Below are 27020 nucleotides of genomic sequence, written 5' to 3'. Positions count from 1 at the left end.
ATGGGCATTTGTATATATCACATGTCTTCTGGGGCAATGTAAATAAATATTTTAAGTATATATCTAGGAATGGAATTGTTTAATTGTAGGGTGTGCATGTGTTCAGATTTAGTAGATTCTGCTGAAGAGTTATCTAAAGTGTCCATTCCTATCAGCAATATATGAGAGTTCTGGCTTCTTCATGTCCTTCTCAGTACTTGATACTGTCTGATGTCTTCATTTTAGTAATTTTTAGTGGGTTTGTAGTGATAACGCAATGCAATTTAAGATAAGTCATTTAATAGCTCTGTACTATTCAACAGCTTTTTTCTACACTCATACACAAAGATATATTAATTTTTTAAAGATATATTAATTTTTTATTCAACATTTAACACATAATTATTTATAACATACTACTGAACGAAATTATCCCCGCTTAAGAAATAGAACATTATCTTTGTAGAATTCCTCATTTGTCTTTGAAATTCAGTATTTTCAAAAGCGTTTGTTTTCTTTTTTACTAGTTAATCATTATTTTTAACTTATATATTTTGTAGTAATATAGTTCCAGAAGAAGTGGAGATAATCTTACTCTCTACCTCAAAGTCACCTTCTTTGTTTCATCTTCTTTACTTCTCCTCCTCCTATTTCTTACCTTCCACCCAATTGCCAAATATGTTAAAATATGTGATTAGTAAACATTTATTTGGGCATTTTCTTCCAAAACATTTCTTCACATTTTCGTATACATCGTTTTCCCAGTAGATCTCATACTAGTTTTTAAATCTTTTTACTCAGCCTTATATTGCAGTATCTAAGTTTGTATATGTATTGTTGTATAGTTTTCCATAATATGCACCTATCACAAGTAACTTGTCTGTTCCCTCAGTGATAGTCACACCTACATTGCTCTGAATTCTTGCTACCCTATTGAATGGCATAGTATATCGCTTTGTACTGTCTTCTTATGAGTTATTGCAAAAACTTCTGGAGCTATATTGCTGGCCCAAAAAGTATATATATATATATATATATATACCAAATATAATTTCATACTCAAAGATGTTGTCCAGCATCAATATTCCCAAACAGTACATGAAGGTTCCTACATCCTTCTCTCATTGTTGTTTTAATTTGCATTTCTCTAGTTATTTCTCTAGTTATAATATATGCCAACATTTCTTCTTATACTTCATATACTTATACTTCATTTTGTTTTCTTGAGAAGTCATACCTTTTGTTGTTGATATAAATACATTCTTATGTATTATTTATATATTCTAAATTAAACCTTATTGGTTTTAGATATTGTAATGTCAGATTTTTTTCCAATGTGATTGGTCTGCAAATTTTAACTAGGTGTCCATCATTCAGAAAAGATTTTGTAAGCTTATTTTACAAGCAATCCTAATGAATTCTTTTATCAATGTTAATAACTTGGCTATGGATTCAGCTTCTTCTAGTATTTTTCTTAGTTTTATTGCACTTTATCAACTTTTCCTAGAATACAAACATGCCCTCTTAATTTATAAATAAAGCATTTTCTTCTTTTCAGGAAAGTACGCTTATTGAAAATCTTTGGATTTGTAAATATGTGTTCTACATTCATGTATTACTGTGTTATGTTGTCATAATTGGTATTACTGAATATATGTTCTCTTCTCATATTTAGTAATAACAATTATGCATATATTGTATTTCCTTTCTCTTCAATATCTATTATTTGATCTTTGTTTTATTTAGTCTTTTTTTGTTCTTGTGTCCCAAAATATAGAGTATAAATGTGTATGTATATGTGTACACACTGCTTCTAATGTTGATTTCTATAATTGTTTTCTATCATTTTTTTCTGAGCTCTGTGATATCATTTCACATTTTTAGTATTACTAATTTTTTTCTTCATGTTTTTTTTTAATTCATTTGAACTCAAGAAGATTCGAGTTAATTAGAAGCTGTTGATTCACGGTAACATTCTTCTATTGGTATTTTCTTTATAAGCATTTTCCTCTTACATTGTTCTTTTCCTACTCATTTAATTTTTTATCTATGTGTATGTCAGTTCTTTCTGATTTTTACTAATTTTAAATAGGGCATGTACACCTGGTTCAAATATTTGCTGAAATTAATTAAGGATGAGAGATGAAAGCTAAAGTGTTGAAAGTTTAGGACACACTTTCACCATCTCTGTTTTGTCATTTACTAAAGGAAAGTCTCTTGTCATTATTTACCCTTCTCATGTCTGTTGAGCAGAAAGTCTTCAGAGTTTTCACAGGAAAGACCTATGTTCCACATGTCTATGATGTATTTAGCAGCTATTTATTTTTGTCTGCCTTGGATTAGCTACCACCAAGATAACTCTCTTCTTGTCCACTTTCTGTAAATATGACATTTCTATATGGTTTCTTATTCAGCCTTTCCTCACTCATCAGCCTTGTTTTAGAGCACCTGTATCCCGCTCACACCTTCTATGTAAGGTTTCATTGACCCTTTCAGAGCTGTGTGATCTACTTTGAGGGAGCTCTGCACAATTTAAAGTATCTATAGAAGTTTGCACTTGCTCTTGACACCTTCTCCCTTTTTGGTTGCAATAATTTTTTAAAATTTCTATTTGGAGATTGTGATTTGGGGTGTGACTATCTCTGAGTCCCATTGAAGATACAGCTTTCATTTCTTATATTTGGTTGTTGTTTCAGTTGGCATTCAGAAGAAAATGGATAAAATTACAGAAGGGAAGAATGCTTACTTTACTGAAGTTGGATAAAACTGGTCAGTAAAAATATTTTTAATTGTTTATCTTTTAAAGTTTATTATTATTATGAAATGTTTTACATTTTTCTATGGGATCAGGTGGTATGATGCTTTGTGGTGAGTGTGTAATTACTGCAGAATGTAAAATTTGGGACCCAAAAAAAAAAAAAAATTTGGGACCCAAACAATATTGGTGCATGCCAAGAATTTGAAAATCAACATCCAAACAGCAGTAGAATTTGCTGAAAAACAAAATGTAAAGTTATTATATCAGTTAGTTTTATTAGGAAATCATTCTGGTATTGGGCACCACTGAGGAGATTGCCATATGTGATATAAATACATTTATTAGTCAGGAATATTTTCAGGTACAAGTGATAGAAATTCAGTTGAAGCCGTCTTAAGTAGAAAGAGAATTTATTGATTCCTACGACTGGGTACTCTAAGAATGGTATTGCGTTGCTGCAAAATGCTGGTTATTTTTAAGTCATTCATATGAAGAACACACATCACTTCTAGAAGAGAATTTCTTGCTCCCAATATCCACACATGAAAGATTCCTCTTTCCTATTGTCCATACTGTTTGACCCACCTTGGATCATATGTCCATGCAGGTGTATGAGAACGGGTGGTACAATCCGCCAGGAACAAAGCATGCAGAGTCACTGAAGTCTCTTCTGTTTTGTTTTGAAAGGTATTAGCGCAATGAGCAAACCATAAGACTAATCTATTTCATTGATCTTTATTCTTTAGTTGCAGATTGGAAGACCAATGTCTCTGGGTATTTACCTTGGTAGCTCCAAGTTTTGTAGGGAATTCTAGGTTCAAAGATGCTGTCATTTCTGGTGGAAGTGAATGAACTAGGCCTCAGTTTCTGTAACCATCTTAAATCGCAGGGAGAGAGACACAGAAAGCAGGACAATTAAATGTAGAGGAACTGAGTCCTTTGTGGCATCATTTGATCGCTATCAAGTCTTGGCCAAAGAGACTCTTCCTCTGATTGTCTCCATATGTGAGATAATAGATTTTTTTTTAGTTTTTTAAAGGCATTGTAGGGGCAGCCCGGGTGGCTTGTGGTTTAGTGCCGCCTTCAGCCCAGGGCCTGATCCTGGAGACCTGGGATGGAGCCCCACGTCAGGCTCCCTGCATGGAGCCTGCTTCTCCCTCTGCCTGTGTCTCTGCCTCTCTCTGTGTCTCTCATGAATAAATAAGATCTTTAAAAAAAAAAGACATTGTAAATCAGGTATTCTGTTACTAATAATCAACAACATGGTAAGTAATAAAGCAGGACATTTTGGTCCTTAGCCTTCACTAATAGTGTAAAAATATCTTTTTCTGAAAATTAAAAATCTACTAATCTGGACATGTCATATTCACTTTAATGTTCTTCCTATAATGCCTACTATTCTATCTAACTAAGTGTTTCTAGAATCTGCCTCCTGTGTAGGATATCCACATTTCACTTTTGACTTGACTTGCTAACTTGGTTCATCCTTCAGAGTCCAATCCAGCTTCTTCATTATCTCTAAGATTGATCTCTTTCTTACTATTTAGTGATAATTTGGGCACTTGTATTTTCTCTCCTATTTGAGTCATTACTATTTATTAGCTCTCACATGACTCCAGCATAAATAAATGACCTACCTTCTAGTTTGCTCTTTCTAAGTGACTAAGCTTCATGTAGAGACATGGCATCAGTCCTTCTAATATGATTGGGTTTAACATGGAGCTGATCCTCAGCAAAAGTTTTATACATTGAAGAATAATGGGAAAGATGGAACAATTGGTGGGAAATTAAAAAAAAACAAAGTTTTTTGATTTATTATTTCCATAATCTTGATCCCATTTGACCCGTGTTCTAGTATATTAAACTATGGATAAATTATTTTTGAAGTATTGCTTGAGTAAAACAGATAAGTCATAGAGAAATCATGGCCTTATACAATTTAGTAGTTAACTCCTAGGAAAATAATCTATTAATAATTCAGGAAATTAGTTGAAAAACTCACTTTGGCTGTCTGGTCATTAACATCTAATGCACTCAGCTTTTCTGTACCACAGTGTGCAACTTGGTGATTTTCCCAGGGCTAAAGTCCAAGTGAAGCTCATAGGCTTGTAGGCAAAAAGAAAGGAAACAGAAGTGCATAGGACAAATTAGAGTTGTTTCTTATTTATGTTGCCTAAATCTGAGTGAATGCCTTTTTAAAAATATCAGTCCTAATGTTCTTAAATATCATATATTGCATTTCTGCATTCTAATCAGTATTTCAATATATTTTGTATTGAAATTTGAGTAGGAGATGATGAACTTTCCTCCTAATTATTGATTTGGCTATGACATTTCCAGATTTCTTTTTGCTATATCCTTATTTTCTGCAACTGTAAAGTTTGCGTGGATCCAGTGTAAAAATTGCATTACTCATTTAGCTCCGTAGCACATGTTCAGCTTGTTGCATCTGAACTCAATATGGTGCATATTTTTTCTGCTTTGCATGTGAATATAATTCAAGATGCTTGTTTTAATTTTAAATGCCTACATGATCTGGCTTCTAACTAGAGAATATTTAAGGTACGTTTCTGATTATCCATATTTATTATTTAGATGGGAGTTCAGAAAAATCACTGAACAGCCAGATTTTTTTCCTTTATAACTTTAGTACATTTATGTTGTTTCAATTGCTCTGAGGATACATACTTTAGTTTATCTCTTAAAAGGTAATCAAAGCTGTTCAACCAGTTGTGTGAAATTTGAAAAGCATCATTAAATTCATTAGTTGCTAAACAGCAAAGATGAGTTTATATTAAGAAAAAGACTTCTAAATGTGTGGATGCCTTCATTTTGAAAAACATACATAATAAAAATGACAAATTTTGTGGTGAACACCATTCTAAAATATTTAGATGTATTTATGGACTTGAACCCCCAAAATAAGCACTCTAATTATTCCATTATGTTGGAAGGGAAACTGAAGCACAGTGAATAAATTACTCAAGGTCAAGCAGCTAATAAATGCCAGTGTTAGGATCTAAATCCAAGCAGTCTAGCTAGATTCAGAAGTTGATATTTGATGGCAAAGAATACTGCCTTTCAGGTAGTTGGTAGGATGGATTGGGAAACAATGGGGCCAGGTGTGAGGGGAGGCAAAGAAAGAGAAAGGGTAGGTTTTAGGTCAAGCTCTACCCCTTCTGGAATTCAGGGCCTAATTGCAGCAAAGGATTTACTAAGACTCTATTTGTGTGTGTGTGTGTGTAAAAGATAGGATACAACTTTTGTACCCTTCAGGTTGGAGCTATCTAAGGGTGAAAAGGCAGCATTTTCACTGAAAATGAAATACATGTTAGCTCATTACTTTCCATGCAACATGTCAAATAAAGTAGTCCAATCTCAGAAAGCTAAAAAAGGTGAAATCACAAATAATATATCACCCTTACATGCCAACCTCTTCAATGAGATATCTTTAATTTTGTTTTTTTCTGAAGACTGGAAATAGAAAGTTCAAGTGAGCTAAACAGCTGCTGCTTACAGCCACACCTCTCAATTTCCACTCTTTTTTTTTTTTCAATCCCTAAGTATGACTATCCAACATCTTTTCATTAGTATCAGTATTTGCACTTTAAAAAATTTCATTCCAAAAAATAAAAAAATAAAAAATAAAAAAATAAAAATTTCATTCCTATTTGTGTATAATACTAAAATGTATAGTAAACACTCATTTTTAAAAATAATTTGAACACTCAAAATGTACAAATCAAGATGGTAATGAACACAAAGCCACCATTTAATATTTTGAAGTGGAACCATAAGAAAATAAATAAAAATCCAAATTTGGTATATAAAGGTAATATAGTTAATATTTACAATACATATAAATTATGTAAATGTCAAGTATCTTATGTATTCATACATACCAGCTACCTCAATATCTCTAATGCTGTTGTGAATCAAAAAACTGAGAGTTTTCTAATTTTTTTTGACTTGCTGTTACGTACCATATTTACACTATCATGTTATTTGCAATGAAAACTACTGTTAGTTTGTGGTCTAGGGGCATTGCATAATAATCAGGAAAATTAGACTTCTATGTCATTTATACTGAAATGGCTGCTGAGTGATTTATTTTCCTTTCTCCTACTTCTGTTTAATCATCTTCAAAATGAGAAGAATATCTAGTCATTGATATAAAATACCATCCAATTATTATACATTTTAAATTAAAGAGTCCAGGGTTATTTTAAGTACTGGAATGAACAAATAGTAATTTTATAAGTTGTTGATGTATTATAGAAATAATACAGAAATCACCTCAAGTTTTCCACTTTACAAATTAAATTTCTAAATCAGAGGATTCAACAAAGAGTAATGAAAATATTTTAATGAAAGTAAAACCATTTCAATTACTACAACCATACTCTATATGTTTTTTTCCTTCATGAACACATTACTGTATTTCTCAAATCAAACCCTGGATGAGAAAGAATCTATTATACCTCAATGTAAGGCTCTGATAAATGCTTCTTAAATCTGCATGACTTACTTAGTTTTTTGTGTGACATGTGCACACGCATACATCTACAATCATTTAAAAACAATGTTTAAAAGCACAATGCAATTTTCCCAGATTGGAATGGAAACATCTAGGTAATTACTTGAACAAATCCATTTCCCCCTCCTTTTTTTTTTTCTTTAAACCCTTCCTTACTTTCCTGTCTTGTTTTTTATCACTCAGCTTTTTGTTTTCAAGCTCATATTACTACACTAGGCACTACTCCTCATGCTGGCAAGAACAACGTCTTTGCCTTTATGGAGCTTACATAATGTTGGAAATGGAGAAGCAAGGAAAAAATAAAGCAGAGGAATAAACAATAAAATTAGTTATTGTTAATATTTTAAAACATTATTGAATTTAGTGATATAAGAGTTCGCTATAACAGAGAGTGACTAGGTGTCATCTTTATGTTGGGTGATGAGGGAAGTCTTCTCTGATGATATGATAAAGACGTTATGAGGCAGTTGTGGCAAGGGGGGAAGAGAATCAGGAAAAACAAATGATGCCAAATTTCTCAGGTGGAATAGAAGGTAACTGAGGTTGGGGCAAAGTGGATCAGCAGAGAATTAATAGGGCAATTTTATAATTCTATTTCGTAATTCAGATTACTAAAAGGTAAACATAAATATCTGCTAGTATGGACCATAAACCTTCTCTCTCAGCTATATTGGGAAGAGTATGCACTTAGAAATCACAAAATCAAGCTTTTGAATCTTGGCCTGGCACCTTGTAGCTGGGTGATAGCATCTCAGCCTGTTTTAAATTTGGACAATGTAATTTAATTTCCAGAATTGCTGTAAAGGTCCTGACCTAATAGGACACAGTATGACACACAGTAGTTACTCACACTGTAGCTATTACCTTTCTAATATTTCAAGCTCTGTTGCTTGACAAAGCTTTGACCTCATCCATTCATACATGTAGCTTCTCATTCCCTCACTAGATAGTCATCCACTGGTTGACAACTGCGAAAAAAGGCACAGAGGTAGTTGTCATTCCTTGCTTTAGCAGGCTAGGGGATGACAAAGCTTAGGGCAGAGGGATGATCATGAACAAGGTACCTCTGCTAATCTATCATAAGGAGGATTTGGGACTCTGCCAGCATAAGGATCCAAGACAAAAACTGGAGTTCTCCAAAGCTGCTGGAGATTTTTTCCTCACCAAAAATATATATGTTTTGTTTGTTGAAGAATAATGTGGGTGTTATTCCTGGATTACTGTAGAACATGCTTCAAAGTTACTGAAGCACATTGGGCACTAAATAGTTCTCCTTCTGGCTCTATGTTCTCCCACCAAAAATTTGGTCTAGGGAAGAGGGTTTAGAAGCAGATAAACGGAAATATGGGTTACTGTTAAGAATGATGCTGAGTAAGATGTGCATTTGGAGGGAGCTATGACAAGAGGGAAGGGAGCAAGGAGGAAGTTCACAGAGGATATTACTGTTAATATAACAATTTCACTTGTCTCCTGACGGGTTTCTATTGTAAGGTTTGCATACATATTTTACCTCTCAGCCAAGTTTTATTTTTAGAATGACAAAAAACCCCAGAAAAGTATTGGGTAAATAATGTTAAGTATTGGAATAGCTTCTCGTGAAGTCTCCCAGTGGCCTTCGCCTATACAACTTACCTGTGCTTTTTTTCAGGTGAAATTTGTGACTTGAGTATGGTATTTTGCCTTTTCATTTTCTCTCTACTGCTTCTTCTTTCCAATGTTACTGAAATAAAAATGATTCTGCTCATGTAGCTGGACATGCTTTGAATATAGGACAGGCTTTGTTACATTTTTCTTCCTGTAGACAAGAATCTATTTGAGCTTGAATCAAGGGTCACAGAATAAAACTAATCAAGAAAATAGAGAAACACATGTTTCTATAGTCTGGCGGTAGAAACTGAATTCCCTCTGGCTTTGTGCCCATCTCGCAAATCCATCCCTTCTCCCTGGGTACCTTTGTGGGCTCTATCTCCGCATGACTCTGCTCACAGTACTAAGGGCCAGGTGTATTTATCCTTCCTCTATTCTAACAGCCACCTCTATATCGATGTACTCTAATATGGTATCTCTGGACAAAAATTTGCTCCTGGTATTAAGACTCATATATCCAAACTTTCTTGACTTCTCCATTTAACCTTTTGCCGATGGCTCAAAGTGTAATAATTTGTTCACTCAAACCTATTTTGTATTCCCACCTCACCCAACAGTACTACTTGTATCATTGATTCTTCATTCTCCATTAACTTTCACAGTCTCTCAATTATCAAGTCCTGTCAATACTGTCTTCTTAATTTCCTATAGATCTGTCCTCTACTTTCCATCTGCATTGTAACCATTGCCTCATTTCAGACAACTGGAAAGCTCGCCTGAAATACTGTATACTCATAAATGGTCTCCTTTCTTCCATTCTTGTCCTCCTTGCCAATCAATTATATACACAGCTACCATGTGATCCTTGCCATTTACCCACTTAAAATCCTCAAAAGATTCATCACTGTGTTCAGTTAAAACCCACACTTTGTCGGCATGGTATGCAAGCCCCCTCCAGTTGTGGGTCTTAGTAAGCGGTTGCCAATCTTCCTGCTGATTTTTGTCTCTCCCTTTTTGCTCCCTCCTCATGTAGGTACCCAGCCTGAGCTGGAACTACACGATACTTTTGTACTTGCTAGATTTTGCCATTGCTTTTTTTTTTTTTTTTTTTTTTTTTTTAAGTTTGGTTGTTTATTTTTAAGTAATCTCTCACCTAACCCGGGGCTTGAACTCATGCCCCTCTCCCCCGCCCTCCCATCAAGAGTCACATGCTCTTCTGATGGAGACAGCCAGGTGCTCCTGTCATTTCTTTCCTATGTTAATTGTTTGTACCTGTATATTTGCCACTGCTTCTGCTTCCCCCTTACACACTCACTCATTTTTTTCATTCTTCAGTATAGATGTCAGCTCCTCCAGGGAGCCTTTTCTGATTTTCCAAAGTCAGAATTAGATGTCTCTATGTGCTCCTTAGTAACAGAGGAGGAAGTGCTAATTACTAGAGTGACCTATCACATTCTTGTGTGGCCATTGGATGGTCTGTCCTCCCACATGTACTCTTTCTCTTCTTATCCTTTAGACTATGAGAAGTTCAAATCATAGTAACTACTTAATAAATATTTATTAAAAAATAAGTGAACAAATGTCTTCTTCACATTGAAATGTTGTTATATAGTTAAATGATGCTATCAGAATAGATGTGGAGGGCAGCCCTGGTGGCTCAGCAGTTTAGTGCTGCCTTCAGCCTAGGGTGTGATCCTGGAGACCCGGGATCGAGTCCCACGTCATGCTCCCTGCATGAAGCATGCTTCTCCCTCTGCCTGTGTCTCTGCCTCTCTCTCTCTCCCTCTGTATCTCTCATGAATAAATAAATAAAATATTAAAAAAAAAAAGGATAGATGTGGAATATGCTGCCTTTTTCTGCCTCCACAGATGAAGCATCTATGAAGTGGGTAGCCTAACATATAGAAAGTTACTTTTTTCTTTTTAAAATTCATTTTCAAATACCTTTTACAGGGTAGGTAGACATAATCACTGATAGTTTGAAATTTTGTCATAAAATGGTATTTGTTATATGCACATACTTTTCAGTTATAGGTAAAAAAAACCCCTCATATTCTATGATTCTAACTATGTTCATTATTCACAAGATAATTATCAAAAAATCTTTTTTTGTTAATAAAATAATTCTTCACTCATGGAATGAATCTTTTTTATTTAAATATTAGTATAATCAAAGTACTAGAAATAAAAAATTTAAAAATATAATTATTTCCTATTAAAAAAGGGAAGAAACTAGAAGACAGTCTCAAAAGTGTTCTTTAGAAGAAAATCTAAAGAATCAGTCTTCTTCCTAATCCTTATTCTTGATACTTTCTGCTCCATCGGCATAATAAATTAGAAGATTTTTGGTGAGTACTCTTATGTTAGTGTGGGACCAAACTAGTCTATTGCTCTGATTTACACGAGATGTTGATTAAGGGGCTTAAGAACACCATTGAGTAAGTGCAAAATTGTGATGTACAGAACCACATTTAAAATTGTTTCTAAAAATTGAATGTCACGTTACGGTAGAATGAAAGCTTTCATACATACAGAGAGAAAAAGAGTCTATGACATGGGATATTAAAGGAGCACAGTGAAAAAAGGAAACCAAGATAAAAAGAGTGAGAAAAAAAAATATATTTTAACAGCAGGAAATGATATGACATGACATGAAAAAAAAAGAATAATAGTGTAGAAAGACGGGTGGGAGAACTAAAAGTCAGAATTAATGACAAAAATTAAAAAGTCTGCTTAAAGAAAAATGGAAAGAAAATATAAAGGAGAGCAAAAGGATCTTTCAACTATGAATTTTAGTGCCCAAATATTGTTTTATTTCAAGAATGTCAGGATAGTATTTTTATATTGCATTATTTTCAGAATTTTCTTTAATTTAAAGTGTAAGATTCTTCACTTTGACAATGTGAAGGCACACAGAACATCAGTGTATCATTAATGCAGTGGTCTCCAACTGGTTTGGCTTAGTGCATCAGGATACTTTGTGCCATTTGTATCCTTAACATCTGGGCTATGACACTGCTAGCTGAGCAGGTTTTTACTATTTCTTTGAATTTTTTTTTCTTTTTAATGCATTTACTTCCTCTTAAAATGTTACCTGGACACTTGGGGGCCAGATAATTAAGACTGTAGCAATAAAATAAGGGTGTGTAGCTTTTTTAAAAGTAAAATGTTGTTGCTTTATTCTCTAACCTCCAGCTTCTCAGGAATCTAACACTCAATAGCTAATTATTTTCTTTCTTAGTGCCTTTTTTTGGAGTCTGTTAGTGATATTAACTACTTAATTTTATCCCAGATGCATGAAGGCAGAATATTATAATAAAAAAAATATTTACCTGGAATATTAAAAAATTAAACTTCATAGACTTATCCTAATGGCAGATGATAAGCTCCAAAATATAAACCAGGTATTTTCTGCCCATACCCCCTCCCCCCATTAACAATGTAGTGATATAACTCATTTGGCAAAGTGGTTGCTAAAGTTCATACCAAAGAAAGTCAAACAGATAGATAATGCTGGAGCTATAGCAAATGTGAGACAATTATTCATTTTCTAGGTTTAAAGCCTTTAATGCATCTCAACACAGATTTGCTGAGATTTTGTGATTTTGAAGGTACTGTGTTAGAAAGATAGGCAACAGGCAGGGAAGCATACCAGAATATAATAAATACTAAAAAGCAAAGTATCACAAAGGTATGAAGCGTTCAAAGGAAGAAAGGCATCATCATTAGCTGGAAGAATCGGGAAATCTAATAAAGGATAAGCCATTTGAGACAGGTTGGATTTGGAAGATTGAGACATAGGGTATGACTACTTAATTTCCACTGTGATTCTTCAAGTTTAGGTACTCATCCTACTTTATATGATATTATCCTTTTGCTGATTTCTTCTTGCATTTCCAACTTTGTGTCTAAGCCCTCCACTATGTAACCTCACCGAGAAATAACCATACCAAAATTTAATCCGTGTCTTCTGAATAAACCCAACATTTTTTTTCCCCCCAAGTCACTCTTCACTCTTCACTATGCTCCTACTCTTCACTATGCTCTCTGCTGGCTTCACTGCTTTCTTTCCTTACCTGAAACACGTTGCAAACGAATATAGAAGGTCTGGTTCACTGTCAAGTCCTCCCTGACCCCTCCTTGAATAACTCTGTTACCTCCCAGGGATTTCCAAATCTTCTTATTTGCTGTTTGATTACTGTGTCTCGATTTAGGGATCACTTCAACTCTAAGCAAAGTATGAGGTTCCCGAGGGCATGGGGGACACGGGGTGGGGTGGGGTGGAGGGTAAAGTCTGTGTCTCCAGGCCCAGGGCCTCGCAGGTGGTTAAGTACCCACAGTGCCTGCGGTTCACCCCGAGGAAATCAGGGCTTGGCAGAAGACAGGACGCGCACACAGAACTAGGGCTCGTCCGGTGAGGTTCCCATGAGCAGCAGCTGATCCTGAAAAACCCCCTGTGGACTCCGGGGTTCACTGCCTCCCCCGGCGGGGGGCCTCTAAGAGGGGGATTCCGGAGGCGAAGGCCGTGCAGCCCGGGAGCCCACAGCGCTACGCGAAGCAGCAGCAGCAGTTTGATTGACGCCGCTAGTGCACAGTCCTCCCGCCCTTGGGGTGCTCTCCCAGCCATCCCCTGCGTGCTTCTCTTCAGCCCCTTCATTCTTTTCCAGAATCCGGGAAAACACCTTCCTTCCTTTCAGACTGTGGGTTTTCCTGAGGCTGGGAGCGGGGATTCCCCCTCCACGACCGCGCACCTCCCACCGCGCTGCCCAGGCGGAGGGCGAGCGCCGCGGAGGCGCGCGGGGCCCGGGGGCGCCCCGACCCCGACCGCACGCGGCCCCCGCCTCGGGGAAGGGTCTGGAGCCCGGGAACCCGCTAATTAGGCTCGCCCCCATTGGTTGTCCCAAGGCGCCTCCGTGCCGTCACGTGTTATGCTAATGAGGGGGAGTCTCATTGGCTCGGCCCCCGGCGGCAGCTGCGAAGGCTCCGGCGGGGACCCAGCCCGCGGCCCGCTCGCGCCCGCGCGGGGACCCGCTGCCGGGGCTGCCCCCGGAGGAGGCTCCTCCAGCCGCCTCGCGGGAAAGCGCCTCCCAGCGCGCCGCGCGCGCCCCCTCCCCTCTTTCGAGGTACCGCGCGTGTCCGGCTTTTTTTTTTTTTTTTTTCTCCCTCTCCCGCGAAGTAACTTTTGCATTCCCGCCTCCCCCGAGTCCTGGGGACCAGAGGCGGTGCCGAGCCTGGGGGCGGTTCCTTGGCAGCGTAGATTCTTGTCAGAGCCAGACTTTTGCTCCTGGGCTCGGTTTGCATCATCCCCATCACACCCTCTGGAGAGAGGAGGAGCCCCCTTTCAGCCTCAGCTTCCGGCTCCGAGCCGCCCCCTCCCCCGCCCAGGCCCCCTCCCCTTCCCCGACCCCCAGGGGGCCCCCTCTTCTTGTTAGTCCTCCCCCCCCCCCCCACTCTGCAGAATTTCCTTTCTCTCGCCCTCCTCCATCCGTCGTTTTTATGTTTCCCACTCTTTGAGGAAGGATGGTTGATTTGGAGAGCGAAGTGCCCCCTCTGCCTCCCAGGTACCGATTTCGGGATCTGCTGCTGGGGGACCAAGGATGGCAGAACGACGACAGGTGAGTGGTGCGGGGCAGGCTTGCTCTGGCAGTCCGGCTGGCACAGATGCCGCTCCCGGGGGGAAAGAGCAGAATAAAAAGGGAGCCAGAGCCTGGGGGAGGGAGTGAAGGGACTCTTGGATGTGTCTCTCCATTTTGACTGTATAGAGCAACTGCCACAGACGAGCTCTTCCTTTTCACTTTCTTATCCTTGCAATGCATTCATTGCATTTATTTGATACTCTTTTGTCTGTCTACGCTTCCCTAGGGTGTGTGTAAGGCTGCTGCGAGGGGTACCGCACATGCAAATGGCACGCAGTGTCGGTGCCATATAATTTTCATTTTTTTCCCTTTAGGGGTTGCTCCTCAAATTTGCAAACGTATCCAAGTTGGTAGAAAAAGCACATCAGAAACTTAAAATCTCCTGCACCTATTTACTTAACTGCTTGTCAGTGTCGCCTTGTGAAGGTGTTCACCTGCTACTGGGAATTTTATGCTCTTCAAACAGTTGGAGTTGATAGACAATTGGTTTGAATATGTTAACAGGTAGTTAGGCAAAATGACGTTGTCAACGGAAAATACTCACTTTGAACAGGTAACTGTGATTAGTAGTGGTGTTTGTGTAGCATGACCCAACGTTTTTGTAATTAATATATTTTTAACCTAACTAGTATACATGTCACAAGATTAGAACTAAGTTTCAAAACTAGAGTATTTATTACTAGCAAAATATTGCTCCTGTGTTTTATCTGTAGCATGACTGCTTTGCCTAGTCGAAGTTCTGAAATTCCTCCGGCTATCTGATTCATTACTTAAAAGGCACATTTTATGTTTCATTGAATTTAGTATTTTCTGGAATAGTCATTTCATGTATCACATGCCATATATTTTTGTCTTTAAATAACCTATGTATACTAACTAGGCTCAACTCAATTGAGATATTTCCTTGAAGTTCAGTTTGGTATTAATGTTCTATTTTAATTACATAAAAGATCCATTATTGGTCCTATTCAAAATCTCCTCCCCATTTGGCACTGGCCAATACTCTCCTTCTCTTCCTCACCATTTTAGCTCCCAATACCACCTCCTGTCCTTACGCTCAGGGGCTTTTATGTTGGGTGTCAATTTTGGACTTCCTCTTTGGTCTCATATTAGTAATTTAAAGGGATATGGATGTTTCTCAGAGGGTAATATCTCAATGCAACTTCTTTTTAAAGGCAAAACACATGTATTTGTTGAAAATTAAAAGAACAAATGCCAGTTTACCAGTATCCTGGGAAAGTAAGGTGTTTTGGGTGACTGAAGATAAGGAAATGAATATTTAAACAAATTGCCATGCTAGTTGACATTTAAATAAATCATATTAAGCCTGGTTAAGTGGCTTATCAAATGCACCATGTGCATTTGTGTTCATAGTGATTGAATCTATATTTGTTACTTCAGGACCTTAGGATCATCATGTAGAATAGGAATCCTCACTGTAGAAAGTGAGAAATGGATGAATTCATAGAGGATATATTTTGGGCTTTGTGGTGATAATATTTGTTTTTTAATATTGTATGCAAGATATTAATTGTTCATGAGGTTCCCCTCATTTTTCTAAGGGCGTTGACAGATATATTTCAGTAACGAGGAATTTTGGTTAGTTGAATACTACCCAAGTAAGTCACTGCTATGTTAAAAAACATTTTATACATTCAGTTAAAATATCTGTTATAATGAGAGTTTATGCTAGCCCAAGTTTAATGTAAAATCTAGGCCATATTTACTATTAAAATGAGGTATTAAATGTTAAAAAATTGTTCATCCTTTTGACTTTGTGACTTCATGAAAACTTAATATTTCATTTTGGCTCCGTTTGTTGGTCCATCTTTGAAGACAAGATCCTTGGATGAATAGTGAGTCAGCCTTCAATCCTGTGCTTATTTCCTCAATGGCTGAGTCACCTTGGGCAAGTCATTCAACCATTATGAGACTCAATAGTCTTATTTGTGTAAGGTACAAAACTAATAGCACTAAGCACTGGCTGTTCTCATGTTAGCTATGCTAATGGTGTATGTGTGTGTCTGTAAGGGTATATGTGTGTATGTATGAATTTTAGGAACTAAGAAACTAAGTTTCTGGCAAATTAAATATTTATCCTGGTAATATGTCTTACAAGTGCAAAGATGATGTTTGGGTTCTGTTCTTTGTGACTCCAATTCTTCAAGAAGCTCCTAAATTCTTTCCATTTAATTTGTTTGAATTTGTAAGAATCATTTTGTAGCATCTAGTACAGTTTAGGTGCCCATTAATTGTTAGTTCCCTTCTTCACTTCTCATTAGCAGTTTTCAATTCTTCTTTTACTTTTCTTCCGAATCCTGAATTATTAAGCAGTAAGTCAAGTCATCGGTTTTGTCTTTATTATGCTCACAAATAACTCTTTGCAACTGAGTCTGAGTAGTCTAATTTGACTAAGTTATCATGGACTCAATTCCTATGGAGCTGAAGAAAAAGCACTCTTTCATAGAAGAATAGGTAGATGGTTTATACTAACAGATCAGTTCAGTGCTTTGTCCATATTCTCTAGGCTATTCTCTCTGAATATGCTCTGCCTGAAGCATAGGCATGCTCCTATCCCCTTCCTTACCCTCTAGTCTCAGGGGCTCCCCAGGTCTTGGGGTGCAAGCCAAAGGTGCCACTGAGTAAATTGTTAGATAAATACCTTAGCTTTCTAACTCCTTGGCTGGAATAATTCTGAAACATGTTCTACACTGTGTCCAGTGGGACTAGTGCCAGTTGCCCACAGATGTAATTGGTTTGATATTAAAAGCTTTATTGGCTTTCTTCTCCCCTCATCCTATTGGTATTTTCTGGTATCAGTTCCCAAATAAACAGCTGTTTCTGTGCTTATCTCAAGATATGCTTCTGGGAGAATCTGAACCAAGATTGGGTATCTTCTCTATCCAGGGTTACATTCTAGAAATGATGGAGGAATCAACTGATGGGAAAGTAGACACTTTCTACCTTGCTCTTCAGGTTAAGAATTTTCAGTTAAATCTTAGTAGGGTGTGATTGACTGGCATGTGAAAATGAGTAAAGCATATGGTAGATGTATGAAGGAGTGTGGTAAAAGAGCATTTTCTACACTATAGATTTTCTACACTATAGATTTTCTGTGAACTAACCTTGAATAGTCCGCTTAAATTAATACTGTACCACCTTTTAGTAGGGAAACACACATGCTTAAGGTCACATGTAATGTAGATGTGACACATATATGTATAGACTGTGTGTATGTATTAATGTCATCCTTACATAACTACCTCTCTCTGATTTGCATTCTGTTAACCTTTTCTGCCTAGGACATAAAGGAGCAGAGTTAGACATAGCATTGTAGATAACTGCACATTTAGCACACGAATAACATTAGTTTTCTGAGGCCGTGAAATAACTTTGAGAGTTGCTAAATGAGAAAACTGCTAATGCCTAGAGATATCTGTTGCACATATGACTCACATTTATTTCTTTGGCATCCTGAGTAAAACACAAAAATCTAATTCAAGTGGCTCATGAAATATTTCTTAATGGTCATTTATCCATTCAGCTAATCTTTGACTACATGCTGCATCTCAGGGCCTTATTAAGTTAGGTTTTAGGAAGAACAGAAGGAGGAATGTGAAACAGTCCTGGGTCAGGAGGTGTTCACAGATACAGTTGGAGATAAGCTCCCCTCCCCTGAATATTGACATTGTTTATGTATGATGATGTTTTTGCAGAATTTCAATTTTAAGATTGCCAAGAAGATTACGTACCCTTTGTAGATTAGGATAGTCAGTATTGCTTGAAAATAAAGTAGCTGAAGTCACTATATTAGGGATGGCTCAAAGTATTCGATATATTTTGAATCTAATATTTAGGATACTTAGTATCTTCAAAGATAACCCATGATTAAAACTAATAGGACTAGAGACTGAATTTAACTGGTTTTATATGGAAGCCATTCTGTAACAATGTAGAATTTGCAGCAGCGTTCAAATCTATTGTTTACTGTTTTAATATTTCTATGATTGGTGAAACAATAAAGATTTAGAATGTTCTCTTGCAGTTAACGATTGGTAAATTTCAACTTTTTAAAAACGATTTTCTTTATTTATCCATGAGAGACACAGAGAGAAAGAGAGAGGCAGAGACACATGCAGAGGGAGAAGCAAGCTTCCCACATGGAGCCCAATGTGGGACTCGATCCCTGGATCCCAGGATCACACCCTGAGCCAAAGGCAGATGCTCAACTGCTGAGCCACCCAGACGTCCCAATTTCATCTTCTAAATGCCTTAGGACAGAACAAGCCCTCCTCATCTTCATCATGACTTAGTAATTTTAAAGTTTGGAACACAGTGAACTTGATGTGGATAAATTGTCATGACTGTTGATAAATTACTGCTAGTGGACAATTTGTAGTTGCAGTCATACAGGAGTAGGGCTTTTATTTAATTAACACCAGTCAGTTTTCAAATATCCGGTCATTTGTTTCAACTCCAGTAATTTTAAGTGTTATCTTTCATATTTTATAGGTGACATTTATAGTAATGTAAGCAAGTCACCTAATGCATTGTAGTAATTGAAAACATAAAAGGATTTGAACAAGGAGTGCAATCCAATGAATTAATAGTTTAAGAGGGATTTATAAAATGGTGAAAGTGTTTGGATAGCTTTTGGAGTATGTGTGATTTTAGATATCTGCAATGCAAATGTATTAATTTATATAATAAAACAAAATTGGAAGAATGGATTTGGAATGGCACATTTATATAATCTACCAATTTTATCTTCCTTAATAAAATTATATATTATTTTGAAAAGTAGCCATTTGATGTAAAGTACTTATTCTAAACTTAAGTTCAAGTCATTAAATACACTTTTAAAATATCTTGTCATAGTAAAAAGGATGAAATGTTATTTCTGCTGTTTAATTATATAAGTGGAATCAACTTTGCATATGCAAAAATCTATAAAAATGATTTAAGCATTTATTATTAAGAGAATCTAGATAACGCTGTATTTCTTAGCACTGTCTATTATATTAAAGGAAATCGGGCAGCCCTGGTGGCTCAATGGTTTAGCGCCACTTTCAGTCCAGGGCGTGATCCTGGAGACCCCGGATCGAGTCCCAGATGGGGTCCCTGCAGGGAGCCTGCTTCTCCCTCTGCCCGTGTCTCTGCCTTTCTCTCTCTCTCTCTCTGTGTCTCTCATGAATAAATAATAAAATCTTTAAAAAAAAAAAGGAAATCTCCATAAGGAAATTAAAAAAATTACCTACTACTGAAATAGGTAATGATGCAAACAATAACTTTAGATATATATAGTATAATACATAAAATGCAGAGAAATATGCATTTTAAATAATTTCTGTTTATCAATAGTTAGAAGAATTCAATTAATATTTTATATAAAAATGTGTATGATTTCTTTCTTTTGACCTGATCTTATAATTGAAATGTGGCTTTTCAGATTACACTGAATTTATTTATTGATTGATTGATTTACTTACATAGAATTATTTTTAAAGTTTGATCATTTACCTACTCTCATATGTATATCCACTTTCTGTATATGCTAATGTGTTAGTAATACCTGTTCTGTGAGTATTACACTCGTAACTTTTCAGAGCACTTCTATATATAATAAGTCTTGAATAAGGGAGGTTGGAATCTAGAAATTCATTTTCTGAGTAAGTTATGTGATATTTTGAGGATATTAAACTTTCTCCCTCTTTCTTTCTTTCTTTCTTTTCTTTCTTTTCTTTCTTTCTTCTTTCTTTCTTTCTTTCTTTCTTTCTTTCTTTCTTTCTTTCTTTCTCTTTCTTCTTTCTTTCTTCTTTCTTTTCTTTTCTTTTCTTTTCTTTTTTTCTTTTCTTTTCTTTTTTCTTTCTTTCTTTCTTTCTTTCTTTCTTTCTTTCTTTCTTTCCTTCCTTCCTTCCTTCCTTCCTTCCTTCCTTCCTTCCTTCCAAGAGGGAAGGAGCATGGGCAGATGGAGGGGGAGAGAGAGAATCTTTAGCAGACTCCATACCCAGCATAGAGCCTGATGTGGGGCTCTGTCCCATGATCTTGAGATTATGACATGACCTGAAATCAAGAGTCTGATGCTTAACTGACTGAACCCCCCTTGCGCCCCAAGGAGATTAAACTTTCTACAAATAGTTTCTCCATGGCAGCTGCAAGTTAGTCTTGAGGATGGGTGCAAAAACATACTTTTTTATGGATGAACAAGAAAATAATTTCAGCTAACTTGTTTTTATCAAAATTATGAACAAACACACTTTTCCCCTTCTCTCTTAGTAAAGTATCTCAACTTCTGCAGAAATAAATTTGGAAGGTAGTATAGGAAATAATACAAATGAAGGCAAACAGCTTTCATCTTTGTTATCAGTACAAAATAAAAATTAAACTATATTTAGTCATAATGCATACTTGCTTTTATTTTCTTGTTGTTAATAGTGGATATGGTATTTTTTTTTTTTAGATTTTATTTATTTATTCATGAGAGACATAGAGAGAGAGAGGCAGAGACATAGGCAGAGGGAGAAGCAGCCTCCATGCAGGGAGCCCGATGTGGGACTCTATCCCGGGACTCCAGGATCACACCCTGTGCTGAAGGCAGGCGCTAAACCACTGAGCCACCCAGGCATCCCCAGATATGGTATTTTTATTGGCTTTTCCAAATCATATTCTTGTTTATTAAAATGTTCTATATGTTCATAAATTGCTTTGTCATTGGTGGTATGTCTGTTTTTATTAGCATATTGATGTATTGCCAGTGTTGTTTTACTAATGCACCTTCCTTGTCTAAGATACTTTTAGAAAATTAAGCAAAAAATTTTTTTAATTGAAATCTAACCAGTTGCTTTATATATTTGTAGTTTGAAATTAAGTTACCTTGACCTCTTGTGAGCAATATTTATTTATTTTTTAAAGTTTGTTTGTTTATTTGTGTAAGCTCTGTACCTAACATAGGGCTCAAACTCATGATCCCAAATCAAGAGTTGCATGCTCTTCCCACTGAGCCAGTCAGGTACCCCATGTGAGCAATATTTAATACCTTTGATCAAGATGTTTTTAAACTAATGCTTTTATTAGTTTCTATTGCTAATTAAAATTAATCAAAATAGTAGATAATAATCTAGAAAGACAATTACTTTTACTTTTTGACAGTCCTTGACTAAATATGGGTTTGTATTTTTATTTTTTTAATAGATCATGAAAAGAAAACAATTCTTTTCACAAGGATCTTAATCATCAGATAGCAATAAATTTGTAATGTAAGATAAAATCAGTTGGAGAACAGAGTGAGAAGACAAGGTGCCATCTAGAATGCTGATAACATCTCAGCCTTAGTACAAATTCAGAAGTGGTTGTGTGAAGTTGTAGAAATTGAGATGTAAGTGAATGTACTGTCCAGGTAGAGTACATATGGATAAGGAAGGCCAGAAATGTCTGATTTGCATAGACCTCTTGTAGATAGTGACCATGTGCTTGCTTGCAACAGAAATATAAAAACTCAGACTCTGTGAAGGCAAAGAAAATATTGTGAAAATGGCATTGGATCCTTTGCATCTGATCATTTGGGAGCAGACTAGTAGATTAGTAGAAGTTTCTGACCTTGATTCCATAGTAACTAGATATAACTATAACAAGCAGACTCTTAAAGAGAATCTAAGATGTAGTATAATTCAAGGGAAAGAGGAACCATTGTATATACTTGGAAAAATAAATCATTTATGTAAACTAATTCAGTGCACCAGTGGTATTAGATTTATTTGTCTTCTTTACCTGGGAAGTAGAGATGGGTTTGGAGTTGGGAAGGGAATCAGAGCCTGGAAAGCCCTAGTTGCTTGAAAATAAAAGGGGAAAAATATTCCTGAGTGTGGGAAAAAAGGATCCTTAAAGGAGGGGGACTGAGGACAGTGAGATTTCTTTCCACAATTTTGTCTTGGATTGATCATGTTTATCTTTATATATATATTTTTTCCTGGACAAATAGAGGCAGTAAAGTTAAACAGAAGCAGAAACCCTGACTGTCAAGCTTGGCTGGTCTGTAGAGGGCTGTGGCTGGCAGCAATCCCTAATTCTTTGACCCTTTTCTGTTTAGAGTGTTCACTGGGCTTCTCTTTGGAACTGTGCTTTAGTACTCTGCACTCCTGTAATTATAGCATGGCTTTAAAGAGTGAAAATCATGCCCTCTGTGTCTGCACTCCTTGAACTCAGAGCTGTATTACTTCCAATTTTCATAGTATGTAAATACATTTAAAAAATGGATTTTGCATACAAAGCCCAAAAGCAGTGAATCTAAGAAATAAAGGACTACTTGTTCTTGGCTTTCTTGCACTGGACTTTGCACAGAATCATAAAGATAAATTGTTATTACAGGGGCACACTTAGCCCATCTTGTAAATCACTGTGTGAATAGGGATAAAAGAGGATTAACACATTTCAACCTCATTTGACTCCCTGTGGGAAAACTTGTAGATTGTCCACATACTGCAAACAACCAGTTATTAATAACAAGGACCAGATGTGTGGTTTAATAATGGGCAGCCTGTTGTCTCGGGCCTGTCAAAAACTGAAATACCACTTGATCCCCTAGGAATCAGCGAGGGTGATCAGTAAGCTGCACAAGTACCAGTAAGGAATGATGGCAATGGCTCTAGTCACTGCCATAATATGCGGCGACTACTTTGGCGAATTATAAATGGAAGCTTTCAGTATTTTGTTTCTTTTTCTTGCCTATCTCTCCACAAGGGTTCATGTGCCATTTCACCTATTTTCTGCTGAAAATCCAGAAGATCAAGTGAAAATGGATGATACTGCCTTAGTACTTTTAAAGGCAGGTTGCATTTATCAAGAGCTGAATGTATGCCACGCACTGTTCTACGCTTGTTACGTGTATTATTTCATTTAATCTTCACACCAACTCTGAGGAGTTCTGTCATTTTTTCCCCCTTTTTATAATGTATTATCTGAGGTACAGAAATTCATAGCTTGTTCCAAGTTACATAATCACGATAGAACCAGAATCTAATTATTATTCTTATCAACTATGTTTATGATGTAAACAGATGTGATTTAATGCTATTAAATAACAGACAAAATGCAAAAATGTAAATGCTCTTAAAGGTAGAAAAAAATCATAGCATCCCTATCCCTCTGGGCCATATTACAATGATTAACTGAAAAGAAAAGCTATGGAATTTTCAAAGTTGATAATATTTTCTGGGAGAAAAAAGTGTTTTTTTCTTTAAATGTAAAGCATTGTTCTTTTGACAGTCTGGAGAGAGTGGATTAAAGTAGGAAATTAGTAAAATAACTAAAACAGATTTTATTTCTTTGTTTAAACAAAACTCAGGGCATAGATGAATCAAAAAGGCATCATAAAGATCACATTAACAATACTCTTCAAGTGTTCACTTTAGAAGCTTTGGCTAAGGTCATCCATTTCCCATAGTTCTTTGCTACTTTAGTTAATCTACAATTATCTGTAGATATGACTAGGGTTTTTTTTTTTTTTTTTTTTTTTATGTTCCTTAGTAGAACCTTGGAATTTCCTACTTATACCTCTACTCTCCAAAGTATTTGTACCTGGGTGAAATTCATTTTTCTTAACCACTCTACTAGTGATAATGAAAACTCTCTTGCAGAGATGCTGTGAGATTTAAATAGGGGTAATATGAAGTTATTGACTGAGCATAACACTTAGTCCTAACTATCAATTTCATCTATTCCAAAGAAAATTTGCAATGGCTCATATAAATATAAGCAATAGCTTAAAATAAATAGAAAATACAGCAGAGAAAATAGATAAGGGGGAAAAAAATCCAAATCAAGTACAGAGTTGGTACACAATATGAATTCTGTGAGTTTCTATAAAGGTCTTGGAGATGGGCCACAGGAATAGCCAGAAGAAAGAAGATATGATTGGTTGCATAAGATGAGAAATAAACGAGTAATTCGGGAGAAATACAACTATTCTTGGTGTTGAGATTGAAAGGAATTGCTCCCATGGATCCTTGGTTAGTGTCCAGTATCATTCACTCTCCTGTCATAAAAGAATAGCAAGTTTCATGAGACTTTGTAACATCCTCACTGTCAGGTACTGATATAACTAGAAAGAATTATTCATTTGCAGTAGATTTTCAGAACATTCATAAGTATATTTCAGTTATATCTTGTAGGACAAAAAAGGGAACACTTGTGATTACTGATGGGTTATGAGCCTTTCATGTATCTTTAAAAACTTTTTTTTTTAATATACTACTCAAAGCAAGCTATAGATTTAGTGCCCTCCCTATCAAAATACCAGTAGTGTTTTTCATGGAACTAGAACCAATAACCCTAAAATTTAAATGAAACCATAAAAGACCTTGCATAACCAAAGTAGTTTTGAGAAAGAAGAAGAAAGCTGGAGGTATTGCAATCTCAGATTTCAAGGCATACTATGAAACTATAGTAATCAAAGAATATGGTACTGGCACAAAAATAGACACATAGATCAATGGAACAGGATAGAAGGCCCAGAAATAAACCCACTTGTATATGGTCAGTTAATCTACTACAGAGGAGACAAAGATCTACAACAGGGAAAAGACAGTCTCTTCAATAAATATCGGGAAAACTGGACAGCTACGTGGAAAAGAATGAAACTGGGCCTCTCTCTTATACCATACACAATAATAAACTCAAAATGGATTAAAGACCTAACTGTAAGACCTGAAACCATAAAACTCCTAAAAAATAGGCAGTAATCTCTTAAACATTGGCTTTAGCAACATTTTTCTGAATATGTATCCTAAGGCAAGGGGGAGAAAAAGCAAAAATAGAGTACATCAAACTGAAAAGGTTTGTATAGTGAAGGAAACCATCAACGATGAAAAGGCAGCCTACTGAACGAGAGATGATATTTGCAAATGGTATATCCAATAAGAGGTTTATACCCAAAATATATAAAGAACTCATATAAGTTAATACCAAAGAAATCAAAATTATCCAATTAAACATGGGCAGAAGGCCTTTATAGACATTTTTCCAAAGAAAACATGCAGATGGCCAACAGACACATGAAAAGATGCTCAACATCACTCATCGTTGGGGAAATGCAAAGCAAAACCACAATGACATACCACCTCACATCAGTCAGAATGAATAGTATTAAAATGACAAGAAATAACAAATGTTGGCAAGGATGTAGAGAAAGGGGAACCCTCATGTACTGTTGGTGTAGCCACTGTGGAAAACAGTATGGAGGTTCCTCAACAAATTAAGAATAGAAATACCATATAGTCCAGTAATTTCACTACTGGGTATTTGCTGAAAGAAAATGAAACACTAATTGGAAAAGATATATGCACCTCTATGTTTATTGCAGCTTCATTTACAGTAGCCAAGATATAAAAACAACCTAAGTGTCCATCAGTAGATAAATGGATAAAGATGTTACATATACGTACACACACACACTCACAAAGACTCATAAACTGTAATATTACTCAGCCATAAAGAATAAAATCTTGCCATTTGTGACAATATGAATGGACCTTGAGGGTAATTATGCTAAGTGAAATAAGACAGAGAAAGACAAATACCATATGATTTCACTTATATGTGGCATCTAAAAAACAACAAAAAAGAATAAACAAAAATAGAAACACATACATAGAGCAGCCTTGTTTTTGCTGAAGGGGGTTGGGAGGGCAGTTGAAATAGGTGAAAGGGATTAGCGGATTATAGGGATTATAAATTAAGTAAATCACAGGGATGAAAAGTACAGTATAGGGAGTATATAGTCAATACAGTTGTATGGTGATAGATGGCAACTACACTTATCATGATGAACATTGCATAACATATAAAATTGATGAATTACTATGTTGTACATCTGAAGCTAATATGACATTGTATGGTGATAGATGGCAACTACACTTATCATGATGAACATTGCATAGCATATAAAATTGATGAATTACTATGTTGTACATCTGAAGCTAATATGACATTGTACATAAACTAAATTTCAATCAAAAGATTCACATAAAGGAAATGGAGAAAGCATCAAAACCAAACTTGGTCTATTTCATGATAGTTTTAAAAACATAAATACATTCACAAAACTAGATTTAGTTAACTAAAAAAACCTCCCAAACTTAAAAAAATATAAGTGGCTTTGATTAATAATTATATTCTTCACTGTGCACTTGAGGTGTAAACATTGCCAATAGAGGCTAGAATGCGGATTGATTTATGGAGAGTCCACAAAGATTCTATCCAAAACACAAGACGGAATTGTGGTTATTCGCACCTCCTCACGTTGGATTAATTAATTTATTTTCTTTTCACACAACGTTTAAAGTAAATATCACAGAATTTAACATTCCACTAAGACTTTGTAAGTATCCTGAATTTACTTATGTAGCTCTATGTATTTCTATGTACATACATAGAGATGTATGAAGGACATAATTCATAATTATATATTTTTTTAAAATTTCTTTTTAAATTTTTATTTATTTATGATAGTCACAGAGAGAGAGAGAGA

General features: G+C 36.0%; 1 protein-coding gene across 14 annotated transcripts in view; it reads left to right on the top strand.

Annotated features, from left to right (window-relative positions):
- Positions 1-27020, top strand: part of KCNT2 (potassium sodium-activated channel subfamily T member 2) — a 409501-nt gene that overhangs the window by 19520 nt on the left and 362961 nt on the right. For 9 of the 14 annotated variants that reach the window (XR_005990686.1, XR_005990687.1, XM_041774260.1 and 6 more), the window contains exon 1: positions 13994-14476. Coding sequence is in view for 9 of the 14 variants with exons in the window: in XM_041774260.1 (XP_041630194.1) it covers positions 14382-14476 (95 nt within the window). In the remaining 5 variants the exon portion in view is untranslated. The other 5 variants (XM_041774257.1, XM_041774258.1, XM_041774248.1 and 2 more) reach the window with 4 other exon arrangements.

Source organism: Vulpes lagopus, chromosome 11 (assembly GCF_018345385.1).
Source record: "Vulpes lagopus strain Blue_001 chromosome 11, ASM1834538v1, whole genome shotgun sequence".
Taxonomy (NCBI): domain Eukaryota; kingdom Metazoa; phylum Chordata; class Mammalia; order Carnivora; family Canidae; genus Vulpes; species Vulpes lagopus.
Note: the sequence above shows the minus strand (reverse complement) of the source record. Positions and strands in the feature narration are given on the sequence as shown.